The sequence below is a fragment of the Mytilus trossulus genome, chromosome 3 (genome assembly GCF_036588685.1).
Source record: "Mytilus trossulus isolate FHL-02 chromosome 3, PNRI_Mtr1.1.1.hap1, whole genome shotgun sequence".
Lineage (NCBI taxonomy): Eukaryota > Metazoa > Mollusca > Bivalvia > Mytilida > Mytilidae > Mytilus > Mytilus trossulus.
Window position 1 is genome coordinate 13659487 of NC_086375.1, and position 13928 is coordinate 13673414.

General features: G+C 38.2%; 1 protein-coding gene across 3 annotated transcripts; it reads left to right on the top strand.

The window, feature by feature from the left end:
• The first annotated feature begins 7980 nt into the window (after window positions 1-7980).
• On the top strand, window positions 7981-13718 carry LOC134710198 (uncharacterized). Of its 3 annotated transcripts, none has more exons than XM_063570431.1 (2): window positions 7981-8049; window positions 12156-13718. In XM_063570431.1, exon 2 carries the CDS (start codon window positions 12159-12161, stop codon window positions 13683-13685), a length of 1527 nt encoding a protein of 508 aa, XP_063426501.1. In that variant the 5' UTR covers window positions 7981-8049; window positions 12156-12158; the 3' UTR covers window positions 13686-13718. The 3 variants fall into 3 exon arrangements, with proteins under 3 accessions (XP_063426501.1, XP_063426502.1, XP_063426499.1); XM_063570432.1 differs by lacking the exon at window positions 7981-8049 and adding an exon at window positions 8070-8642; XM_063570429.1 differs by lacking the exon at window positions 7981-8049 and adding an exon at window positions 8070-8585.
• Window positions 13719-13928: the final 210 nt, after the last annotated feature.

Below are 13928 nucleotides of genomic sequence, written 5' to 3' on the forward strand. Positions count from 1 at the left end.
ACAAAATTAAAGAAAAAAATACACAAATTTACCATAGTACAATGACGGGATGTATATGTAAAAAGCCATGGCATATATGTCTCACCAGACTTAAACAACAAACATAAATCATTTATTATCAGATTAGTTTGTACAAAGTATGCCATGTGTTCGATATCGCTATTGTCTGTATTTTTTTTAAGTGTAAAACGTACCTTGAAAATTGTCAGTTATCAAGAATAATATCACCCGTCTTGTATGCATGGTAGTTATACACTATAGTCCGTACCACTCAATGGCTTGTTCCCAGTGTACTTCTTGGCATGATTACCTGCAATATATTGCCGATCATGCTATCCGTCCAGTTGGTAGTGTACTTCTTGGTTAGAACAACTGCAATAGATTGCCGATCATGCTATCCGTCCAGTTGGTAGTGTACTTCTTGGTTAGAACACCTGCAATAGATTGCCGATCATGCTATCCGTCCAGTTGGTAGTGTACTTCTTGGTTAGAACACCTGCAATAGATTGCCGATCATGCTATCCGTCCAGTTGGTAGTGTACTTCTTGGTTAGAACACCTGCAAAAGATTGCCGATCATGCTATCCGTCCAGTTGGTAGTGTACTTCTTGGTTAGAACACCTGCAATAGATTGCCGATCATGCTATCCGTCCACTTGGTAGTGTACTACTTGGTTAGAACCCCTGCAATAGATTGCCGATCATGCTATCCGTCCAGTTGGTAGTGTACTTCTTGGTTAGAACACCTGCAATAGATTGCCGATCATGCTATCCGTCCAGTTGGTAGTGTACTTCTTGGTTAGAACACCTGCAATAGATTGCCGATCATGCTATCCGTCCAGTTGGTAGTGTACTTCTTGGTTAGAACACCTGCAAAAGATTGCCGATCATGCTATCCGTCCAGTTGTTAGTGTACTTCTTGGTTAGAACACCTGCAATAGATTGCCGATCATGCTATCCGTCCAGTTGGTAGTGTACTTCTTGGTTAGAACACCTGCAATAGATTGCCGATCATGCTATCCGTCCAGTTGGTAGTGTGCTTCTTGGTTAGAACACCTGCAATAGATTGCCGATCATGCTATCCGTCCAGTTGGTAGTGTACTTCTTGGTTAGAACACCTGCAATAGATTGCCGATCATGCTATCCGTCCAGTTAGTAGTGTGCTTCTTGGTTAGAACACCTGCAATAGATTGCCGATCATGCTATCCGTCCAGTTGGTAGTGTACTTCTTGGTTAGAACAGCTGCAGTAGATTGCCGATCATGCTATCCGTCCAGTTGTTAGTGTACTTCTTGGTTGGAACAGCTGCAGTAGATTGCCGATCATGCTATCCGTCCAGTTGTTAGTGTACTTCTTGGTTGGAACAGCTGCAGTAGATTGCCGATCATGCTATCCGTCCAGTTGTTTGTGTGCTCCTTGGTTGGAATAGCTGCAATAGATTTCCGATCATGCTATCTGTCCAGTTGTTAGTGTGCTTCTTGGTTGGAACAGCTGCAATAGATTGCCGATCATGCTATCCGTCCAGTTGTTAGTGTACTTCTTGGTTGGAACAGCTGCAGTAGATTGCCGATCATGCTATCCGTCCAGTTGTTAGTGTGCTCCTTGGTTGGAACAGCTGCAGTAGATTGCCGATCATGCTATCCGTCCAGTTGTTAGTGTGCTTCTTGGTTAGAACAGCTGCAGTAGATTGCCGATCATGCTATCCGTCCAGTTGTTAGTGTACTTCTTGGTTGGAACAGCTGCAGTAGATTGCCGATCATGCTATCCGTCAAGTTGTTATTGTGCTCCTTGGTTGGAACAGCTGCAGTAGATTGCCGATCATGCTATCCGTCCAGTTTTTAGTGTACTTCTTGGTTGGAACATCTGCAGTAGATTGCCGATCATGTTATCCGTCCAGTTGTTAGTGTGCTCCTTGGTTAGAACAGCTGCAATAGATTGCCGATCATGCTATCCGTCCAGTTGTCAGTGTGCTTCTTGGTTAGAACAGCTGCAGTAGATTGCCGATCATGCTATCCGTCCAGTTGTCAGTGTGCTTCTTGGTTGGAACAGCTGCAGTAGATTGCCGATCATGCTATCCGTCCAGTTGTTATTGTGCTCCTTGGTTAGAACAGCTGCAAAAGATTGCCGATCATGCTATCCGTCCAGTTGTCAGTGTGCTCCTTGGTTAGAACACCTGCAATAGATTGCCGATCATGCTATCCGTCCAGTTGGTAGTGTACTTCTTGGTTAGAACACCTGCAATAGATTGCCGATCATGCTATCCGTCCAGTTGGTAGTGTGCTTCTTGGTTAGAACACCTGCAATAGATTGCCGATCATGCTATCCGTCCAGTTGGTAGTGTACTTCTTGGTTAGAACACCTGCAAAAGATTGCCGATCATGCTATCCGTCCAGTTGTTAGTGTACTTCTTGGTTAGAACACCTGCAATAGATTGCCGATCATGCTATCCGTCCAGTTGGTAGTGTACTTCTTGGTAAGAACACCTGCAATAGATTGCCGATCATGCTATCCGTCCAGTTGGTAGTGTGCTTCTTGGTTAGAACACCTGCAATAGATTGCCGATCATGCTATCCGTCCAGTTGGTAGTGTACTTCTTGGTTAGAACACCTGCAATAGATTGCCGATCATGCTATCCGTCCAGTTGGTAGTGTGCTTCTTGGTTAGAACACCTGCAATAGATTGCCGATCATGCTATCCGTCCAGTTGGTAGTGTACTTCTTGGTTAGAACAGCTGCAGTAGATTGCCGATCATGCTATCCGTCCAGTTGTTAGTGTACTTCTTGGTTGGAACAGCTGCAGTAGATTGCCGATCATGCTATCCGTCCAGTTGTTAGTGTACTTCTTGGTTGGAACAGCTGCAGTAGATTGCCGATCATGCTATCCGTCCAGTTGTTTGTGTGCTCCTTGGTTGGAATAGCTGCAATAGATTGCCGATCATGCTATCTGTCCAGTTGTTAGTGTGCTTCTTGGTTGGAACAGCTGCAATAGATTGCCGATCATGCTATCCGTCCAGTTGTTAGTGTACTTCTTGGTTGGAACAGCTGCAGTAGATTGCCGATCATGCTATCCGTCCAGTTGTTAGTGTGCTCCTTGGTTGGTACAGCTGCAGTAGATTGCCGATCATGCTATCCGTCCAGTTGTTAGTGTGCTTCTTGGTTAGAACAGCTGCAGTAGATTGCCGATCATGCTATCCGTCCAGTTGTTAGTGTACTTCTTGGTTGGAACAGCTGCAGTAGATTGCCGATCATGCTATCCGTCCAGTTGTTATTGTGCTCCTTGGTTGGAACAGCTGCAGTAGATTGCCGATCATGCTATCCGTCCAGTTTTTAGTGTACTTCTTGGTTGGAACAGCTGCAGTAGATTGCCGATCATGCTATCCGTCCAGTTGTTAGTGTGCTCCTTGGTTAGAACAGCTGCAATAGATTGCCGATCATGCTATCCGTCCAGTTGTCAGTGTGCTTCTTGGTTAGAACAGCTGCAGTAGATTGCCGATCATGCTATCCGTCCAGTTGTCAGTGTGCTTCTTGGTTGGAACAGCTGCAGTAGATTGCCGATCATGCTATCCGTCCAGTTGTTATTGTGCTCCTTGGTTAGAACAGCTGCAAAAGATTGCCGATCATGCTATCCGTCCAGTTGTCAGTGTGCTCCTTGGTTAGAACACCTGCAATAGATTGCCGATCATGCTATCCGTCCAGTTGGTAGTGTACTTCTTGGTTAGAACACCTGCAATAGATTGCCGATCATGCTATCCGTCCAGTTGGTAGTGTACTTCTTGGTTAGAACCCCTGCAATAGATTGCCGATCATGCTATCTGTCCAGTTGGTAGTGTACTTCTTTGTTAGAACACCTGCAATAGATTGCCGATCATGCTATCCGTCCAGTTGGTAGTGTACTTCTTGGTTAGAACACCTGCAATAGATTGCCGATCATGCTATCCGTCCAGTTGGTAGTGTACTTCTTGGTTAAAACACCTGCAAAAGATTGCCGATCATGCTATTCGTCCAGTTGTTAGTGTACTTCTTGGTTAGAACACCTGCAATAGATTGCCGATCATGCTATCCGTCCAGTTGGTAGTGTACTTCTTGGTTAGAACACCTGCAATAGATTGCCGATCATGCTTTCCGTCCAGTTGGTAGTGTGCTTCTTGGTTAGAACACCTGCAATAGATTGCCGATCATGCTATCCGTCCAGTTGGTAGTGTACTTCTTGGTTAGAACACCTGCAATAGATTGCCGATCATGCTATCCGTCCAGTTGGTAGTGTGCTTCTTGGTTAGAACACCTGCAATAGATTGCCGATCATGCTATCCGTCCAGTTGGTAGTGTACTTCTTGGTTAGAACAGCTGCAGTAGATTGCCGATCATGCTATCCGTCCAGTTGTTAGTGTACTTCTTGGTTGGAACAGCTGCAGTAGATTGCCGAGCATGCTATCCGTCCAGTTGTTAGTGTACTTCTTGGTTGGAACAGCTGCAGTAGATTGCCGATCATGCTATCCGTCCAGTTGTTTGTGTGCTCCTTGGTTGGAATAGCTGCAATAGATTGCCGATCATGCTATCTGTCCAGTTGTTAGTGTGCTTCTTGGTTGGAACAGCTGCAATAGATTGCCGATCATGCTATCCGTCCAGTTGTTAGTGTACTTCTTGGTTGGAACAGCTGCAGTAGATTGCCGATCATGCTATCCGTCCAGTTGTTAGTGTGCTCCTTGGTTGGAACAGCTGCAGTAGATTGCCGATCATGCTATCCGTCCAGTTGTTAGTGTGCTTCTTGGTTAGAACAGCTGCAGTAGATTGCCGATCATGCTATCCGTCCAGTTGTTAGTGTACTTCTTGGTTGGAACAGCTGCAGTAGATTGCCGATCATGCTATCCGTCCAGTTGTTATTGTGCTCCTTGGTTGGAACAGCTGCAGTAGATTGCCGATCATGCTATCCGTCCAGTTTTTAATGTACTTCTTGGTTGGAACAGCTGCAGTAGATTGCCGATCATGCTATCCGTCCAGTTGTTAGTGTGCTCCTTGGTTAGAACAGCTGCAATAGATTGCCGATCATGCTATCCGTCCAGTTGTCAGTGTGCTTCTTGGTTAGAACAGCTGCAGTAGATTGCCGATCATGCTATCCGTCCAGTTGCAGTGTGCTTCTTGGTTGGAACAGCTGCAGTAGATTGCCGATCATGCTATCCGTCCAGTTGTTAGTGTGCTCCTTGGTTAGAACAGCTGCAAAAGATTGCCGATCATGCTATCCGTCCAGTTGTCAGTGTGCTCCTTGGTTAGAACAGCTGCAATAGATTGCCGATCATGCTTTCCGTCCAGTTGTTAGTGTGGTCCTTGGTTAGAACAGCTGCAATAGATTGCTGATCATGCTATCCGTCCAGTTGTCAGTGTGCTTCTTGGTTGGAACAGCTGCATTAGATTACTTAGTAGTATAAGTTCTGTAGTATAGTCAGTGAACAACGTTCTTCATGTAGCATACCGTAAATAAACAAGTATACAACCGTTAGTTAGTGCCTGTAAAGATTGTCAGTTATAGAAGGCACCATCTGGCCCGAGAACATAGTTATTTCGTAGTGCATTTCTTTTTGACAATAAAATTCAAATTAAAAACAATTGCACCTGCTCTATCTCGAAAAGAATTTTACAGTGTAATGTACTACTATTGGGAAAAATAATATTTTAAAGTTATAGAAAAGTCTACCAGTTCTAACTCATAATAAAGACAATTTTATAATCAGGGGGTCTAACAGTCAGTTTGACAGCTTCGGGCATACTATTTGTTTACCTTTTTTTATTGGACCCAAATAACTACGTAATATTTCATGCATAAAATATCAAGAAATAAATTTGGAAAGAGTATTAAAAAAATGTATACACTGCTTACACAAGAGTCTATATTTGTAGACAACGAAAATCAAAGGATGATAACTGTGTCCTTGGACCATCTGTCGAGTAGTCAGTGTATCAAATAATCGATCGGACTATATTTACACGAAGGTATCGACTGTCTTAGAGCTTAGCGTTCCACTGGATCGGACAGTATTTACACGAATGTTGTGTCCGTTATGGAGTCAGTGTATCACTTGGGTGGACCGTGTGTATACGAAGAAGTATTTTGTTCTTGGAGTCAGTTTATCACGGGGTCAGATCATGTGAACACAAAGGTGTCGTCCGACTTGAAGTCATTGTATCACAGGCCATGGGTCGGTGACGCTGCAGTACATTTTCTGTTTCCGATGCTATCTTCCGTTTTGTTTTCCGTGTATAAAGAAGTCGTCACTGAGGGTTTCTGAGGGCATCATCCATTTTTCTATTTTCAAAACTGAAATCAACAATTATTCTACGTTTTACCTTCTATTTCTAACAAAGAAAAATATAAGGTCGTAAATAAAAGTTCCAACAATGTCTGAATTGAAAGTAAATCTTAAAGTAAGTTACTAACGCGGATCGCGATCCGACAGTGACTAAACTGAAAGTAAAACTTCTAGTACGTTCCTATCTAAGAACACGTTCTGAAAATTACTGAACGGAAAGTAAAACTAAAAATAAGTCCCAAGCTGGGATCACGTTCCGCCAATTACTGAACTGAAGGTAAAACTTAACGCTCCTACCGAGAAACACGTTCCGAAAAAGCTAAATTGTAAGAAAATAATATATTACGTTTTCACTGAAAAACACGATCCGATAATGACATGAAGTGAAAGAAATACTTCTAATACGTTCCTATCAAGGAACATGTGCCGACGTTGACATGAACTGAAAATAAAACTATAAGTACTAGTATGTTTCTACCGAGGAACACGTTCCAATAATGACTGTCCTGATGGAAAATATTTATAATTTTCTTATAAAACTTCAAGTATATATCTTTCGAGGATCACGAGGATAAGTATAAAGATATAATTTGTCCACTCCATATACAATTGTATCACATCAATTTTGTTATGTATCTGTTGTGGTCGTCTTTGTAGAAAACGTTACACCTAACACACTTATAAGATGTACAGAGCACCATTTGAAGTCATCAACGTTTAAATTTTGTTGATTTTTTTATCAGAGGTAAAACAGAGACAAAAGATACATAAGAATTTTTAAACTCATGAGTAATAATTTGAAAACATCGTGAAAAAACAAGAAATGGACCGAATGACAAATAACAGTTTACTAAAACAAAATAAAAAAACCCAACACAACAAAAAAATTCCAATTCGAAATAAAAAATATCTTCAATTTTTTAGTATAACGATAGAGAGAAATCTGTATTTCTGTCTCCGCGGGTTGGTCCTTACTAGTTATGCATCATCAATTGTAGCCAAAGGACATGAAGACATACACACTAAAAAGTTTATTCATACCAAATGTTTCTTAAACAGTCTACAGTTTATAGTAACCTGTGTGACTATAAGACATTGGCGGTAACTGTCATGCACCTACAATTAGGATTACAGGTAGCTTTTAAATCTTTGGAAGTATCGAAGTATGGCATGGTATTGGTTGCAAAAATTTGATATTTTTCATTCAAATGCAATATTTTTCATTTAATTGGTATATTTTTTCATTTATATGCAATATTTTTTCACTGATTTATATGCAATATTTTTTCATTTGTATGGTATATTTTTTCATTTATATGCAATATTTTTTCATTTATATGCAATATTTTTTCATTTATATGCAATATTTTTCATTTGTATGGTATATTTTTTCATTTAAATGGTATAATTTTTCATTTATATGCAATATTTTTTATTTTAATGGTATAATTTTTCATTCAAATGGTATAATTTGTCATTCAAATGCAATATTTTTTATTCAATTTGTATAACTTGTCATTGTAATGCAATATTTTTCATTCAATTGGTATAATTGTCGTTTTTTTATTTATATGCAATAATTTTTATTTATATGCAATAATTGCATTATGGGAAATTGTTTGACGTCACAAGGTCAAATTTGCAACAACGTTTGTGATTGGTCGATATAGTCGGGCGGTCCCTGTTGAAGTTGGCACGTTCTCTATGAACTCCCCTGGTTTGATTAGCTGTTGATATCTATATATGAGAAGGTAACGTTTTGTATAACTGTTTGCATTCCCCCTTTCTTTCTCAACACGAATGCATGACCAAGAATTAAAAAAACGCGTCGCCCCACTAACTAAATCTTGCGTTCATGCGAGTCCGGCATTGCAGGCTGATACTGTTAGTGTTACTGTTAGGATTATGTACCCTTGTGTTGATTCAATACTAAACATATGGAAAGTTTATAGAAAATCCATAGTCCAAATAATTATGACGTCTGGCAAGGCTATTTTGATTTTTTTTCTTGGACGCCTTCCTGCGACCAAAATAGCCTTGCCAGACGTCATAATTATTTAGACTAGAACATGGATCCACAGCCTTTTCTTTTTAATCTTGTTCCCTCAAATAAGGCAATTTAATAACTGATAGATATCGGAGTATTGCTCGAAATTTCCTCAAAACAAGTTTATTACTGTAGTTATAATAATGGTTAAAACAAATAAAAAATGAGCTCAAATTAAGTACACCTTTTAGGGTGCACTTGACTGGCTCAGCACCACTCCAGATGTTTGGGAATTTACAGGTTGCTTATATTTTTTTGTAAACAATTAATAAACACAAGCAAATTTTCGAAAAGCAAGTGAGTAATCTATGTTTGAAATTTTATAACAAAAATCTCTGTATTGAAGGCTGTGGATTTTCTATAAAATCTTGGTTTATTTGCCACAAAGTACTCGCTTTGTTTATAAAAAATCCGTAAACCAGAACTGGAAGTTGACAGCAGGTTCATCAGATGGAAACACTTGTTGGAAACAGTTGGGGTACATCTAATAACCAATGTAAAAAAGTGCCGAAATATGCACCACAATGGCCGTTTATGGAAAAATTGGAATGTGTTCTAGTTCCCATCTCTGAATCCCCGAATTAGATTTTTTTTCAACGTCCCACTGTAGTTAATAATTACTATATGTCTTTGCATATTTCAAAACATATTTTTCTTCAGGAATTGTTAGCTCTCTAGAACTTTTATTTGTCAGCATATTTTGTTCATATTTATACACATAATGCAAGCTATATATATTCATAGCCTCTCATACACCTTGTATCATCTTACAGCGAATATAGGTACTATCCAAGCAGGCGTGAGCGATTTTGATCTTACACGGTAACGACAAATCTTTCTTTTGTTCACATAATATCAATGTGACTACTTCAATCTAAACATAATTGCTGTTTTAAGAAATGATTTGATCGTAGCTTGACTAATTAGAGATGTCTCATTATTTTCCCAAAACAAGAGGGATTACTAAAAGCATGTGCAAATACTTGTAAAAGAAGTTGGCCCTCGTCTCATCCGATAGAATGTCAATGTGTGTGTATAATAAGTATAGCTGTTTCAATAATTGGCACTGAAATCTTTTCGATATTTTATCCCTAAAGAAGCCTTGTGTATGGTGTTTGGCTGACCACATACATCCTTATGTACGGTGCATAGTTAAGTTGTTGTACACCGTACACAAAAACTTTATTTTCATACTCGTTTATTACCCAAACAGTTTCAAAGAATGAGTAATCACAGGTAGCTTTATGATTGGTAACCATTACTGTTACCCTGTAATAGGTTTCTTTCAGATAAAACATGTAAATGTCTCAACAACTGTATCGAAATTGAAAGTGGGTGTTGACTTTCACAACTATTTGCGCATGTTATTTGTTCTTATTTGAATATCAAAGTTTTTTTATGAATAGGAAAAAATCGATGCAAAAATTATTTGGGAGCAGGAATTTCAAATGTTGAGAAATGTACATTGAATAATGAAAAAGCAAAACAAAGATTTCCGTTACCTTGTAAGGTCAAAATTGATCATGCCCGCTTGGTTAGTACCTATTTCCAGTGTACTGATGATACACGGTGTCATAGGACAATTTCGAATTTCGGCCAGATTCACTTTTATTTCAAGGAGAAATTGCCCTTTAATTATATGAATGGAAATTTGTTGTTTCCAACTTGTTAGCACTGACTAGAATAATGCTAAGTAACATAAAACTAAGATTAAGTTCAAATTCAGGTGGTGTCACTTTGACTGTTTCTGAGTTATGTCTTTTCCAATTTGCACTTGTTCACCACCTATTTAAGCATGACAATCAATCCATTTTGCCAGTGGAGGATCCATGTCATCAGACACAATCTTGTTTTATTATGCGACCACAAAAATATATTTAGGATCATAATAATGGTATGATGAAGTAATTGTTGTCCATGTTGTCTGCGTCGTTGTCCTTAGACACATTACGTTTCTAGACAATAACCATGATAACTTTAGTTTAAGTGTGGATCTAGATATGATTTTTTTTTAGAAGGTTCAATACCACAAGGTTGGGATTAATTTTGGATGATGGTCCCAACGGTTTTGGAATTCAGACTCAAAGGGGGCCAAAATAAGCATTTTTCTTTAAGTTATTACCATGAACTTAGAAAAATGCATAATATATATAAGATAAACACATAACAAATCAAAAACAAACAAACTGTGCGCATCAATGAATACATTTTATGATTTATAATCACCAGAGCATGAAATGAAGTACTATGCAAGCTTCCAAGTCATGCAAGTAATTCCAAAGTGTCCCATGTAAAAAGCATTATCGCTATTTTAGGAAATTTTCCTTTGATCTTGCTGACTGGTGATTTCCTTTCTCAGCAGGAGTCAAGACAAGTGATATGAACAATGATGGCAAGAAACTAAATTAAATGAGGCACATGGATCCTAATGAAACTGACAATGTCGTCATAGTTACAAATAGCGATCAACAAATTATCATTGCAATTGGTCATCTCAACTGGATTGCTTTTCTCATTTTAGCCATATCATCTCAGGCGAGAAAATCAATCTTGTTGAGATGATCAATGATAATCTGTAAGAACATGTATCTAAATTATATGCCTTTTAAAGCTAACTAAAGCCTTTTCCTATTGATTTAGTATGGTTCATCAAAAATGATTTACTTTAATTAGAAAATGAGTTATTCAGTCCATGTATTCAGTTTCTGCGCAAAGTTTCAAAAATTCTCAAGTGCCTAATTAATATAAAAAGTAAAATATTAAATATTTGGTCAACAAATAACAAACATGTGTTACTAAACTATTAGGAATAAAAAGAGAGGAGACAACTCGCGAAAGCATGTGTAATCACACTGTGTGAGAAATTAACTAAGTTTCCACATCCCATGTCAGAATCTTTCATAATAAAGGTTGCAGTCTTGAAATTGACTGCTCCATAGGCTAACATGCAAAACAGCTGATCTTTGAAAACAAAAAAATAAAAAAATAAAAAATGCTAGCCTAATTTTGCTATATATAAAAAAAAATTCATGTTCATATCATGTATGTACTAATGTGAAATTGTGATTTAATCGAAAAAAAGGGGGTTCTTGCCACGAAGAATAAAAAGTGACGCAATCCTGAAGTCAAAACATTTTTTTCCTACTTTCTGTTTGCTATTTTTACTAGGCCGCACCACTTCCAGTAAACATGATATCCTTCCACTTTCATGGATTGATATCCCCAAAAGATGCAAGTCTATATATATGTTTCAATTCAGCATAAACCTACATGTATAATCAAACAGAAAAAATTGAGTTCAGAAAAAAATTCAGAAAAAAATGCACTATTTTGTTCCCCTCCATGTTTTGACATGCACCCGAAACTGGAGTTGTAATACAAGACTGCTACCTAAAGGTTAATACAGTCAAAAATTAAATACAATACTGACTGCCAATCCTGCCTAAAGTTTTTAAAATCTGACAAAGTCAAAGATGAAGCTTAGTAAGTTACAAAAATTACATCCTTGGTCCCTTGCTATTACACATTGGTGGGTTTTCATATAGCGCTCAAAAGTGACTAAAGCCCTCAAAATCCTAGCTTAGATCCAGATTCACACATGCATGTTTATTTCTCTGAAATGAAAATATTTAAGTTATACCCTTGACTGTTCAGAGTGTAAAATATCACTGATTTATACATAGAAATCTTATAAATTGCAGAATACTATACATGCTGTAGCTACAAATGCAACACCATGGATATTAGCTGTGAAATATTGGCTCATGTGATAGGTTTGATGGCTTAATGACATTCTTCTTTTTTTTGCAGAAGATGGCAACATACCCAGATCATGAACATGATGAAGAGCAAGAAGAGTCTATTTTTGAAATTTTTTTCCAAGACTTGGACGAAACGTTATCATATTGTGAAAATATCCCAGATAACCCTCCAAATTGTGACATAGAATACTTTCGCAACAGATTGAAAAGTGCAGTGGATGGCTTAAATTGTTTAGAATTTAATTTAGTTATAAATAGAGCTGATCAGAGCTTAATTGAGAAAATTCAAACCCTATTATCTTGTCTTCAGCCCCTGAGAGAACATTGGAGCACGATAGATTTTTCTATGCCATCTAGTTTCTTGAGCATTGTTGATGGAGCAGGATGTATTTCAGCGACTGATAGGCTGGGAAGGCCTCCTGCTTTTATATGCACCGACCAAGTGGAATATTTGTTTAAAATTGGTTTTAAGATAGGTGAAATAGCCAGAATGTTCTTAGTGCACAGAACAACACTATGGAGACGACTTAAATATGAGGAGAAGAATCTGGTTAGACATACTATGATAAATGATTCAGAATTGATGTCAGTGATGCGAGAAATCGTTAACAGTCAACCACATACTGGTGTGAGTATGATGATTGGCCACTTAAAAGCAAAAGGTATAAGTGTGCAACAGTCACGTGTAAGGAGAACTCTGCGTGATATTGATCCAGGAAGCACCTTGATACGATGGGGCTTAACTGCAGTTCGCAGGAAATACTCAGTTGCAGGGCCTAATGACCTATGGCATATTGATGGACACCATGCGCTGATCCGCTGGAAATTAGTAACACATGGAGGTATTGATGGTTTTTCGCGATTAATAGTGTTCTTAAAATGCTCGAACAACAACTTGGCGGTCACTGTTTTGAACTCGTTTTTGAAAGCAGTTGAATCGTACTCATTACCATCTCGAGTCAGAGGTGATCAAGGAAGTGAAAATGTTTTAGTTGCTAGATATATGGAAGAAAGGCGAGGCTCTGATCGTGGTAGTTTTATAGCAGGAAAATCTGTGCACAATAGCAGAATTGAAAGGCTTTGGAGAGATGTTTATTATGCTGTAATTCAAACATTCTATTCATTGTTTTACTATCTAGAAGGAAATGATCTGCTAGATGTTGATAATCAAAAGGATCTGCTGTGTTTACATTATGTGTTTATACCTCGTATCAACGAAGCACTCTCTCAATTCGTAGTGGCATATAATAGTCATGGGTTAAGAACAGAACGTTGTTGGTCACCACAAAAGATCTGGGTGAACAGCATGATTCAAAAAAACATTCATTCAGCTGAACTGAATAGTGAAAATATTTTAATTGATGGAATTGAGCAGTATGGAATAGACCCTCAAGTTAATGATGTTCAAACACATGGTGAAGATATTGGCTCATTGGACATGCTGAATATGCAACCAGATCATGTAATTGTAGATGTGGATAACTTGTTGAGTCAGGTTGACCCTCTTATTCCAAGTAATGAACATGGAGTTGATGTTTATCTTGCTGCAAGAGAGATTGTACGACATGATGATGTGTAGAATTAGATAAAAATAAAACTCTGTTTTTTTTTATTTTCACTGGTACATGTAGATTATTGTACACTGACCCTGTACTTGCCCATGTTAAGATGATGTTATTCATGTTAAATTATATTTGTGAAGTCAAAATTACTTTAAATGTATAACATACAGTACAGTCCAAAAATATCGATTCGATATCTTTTTTGTCCGATTTCCGTGTTTCTCGGAATCATACCGCGTACCGCGGATTTCACTCCTAAA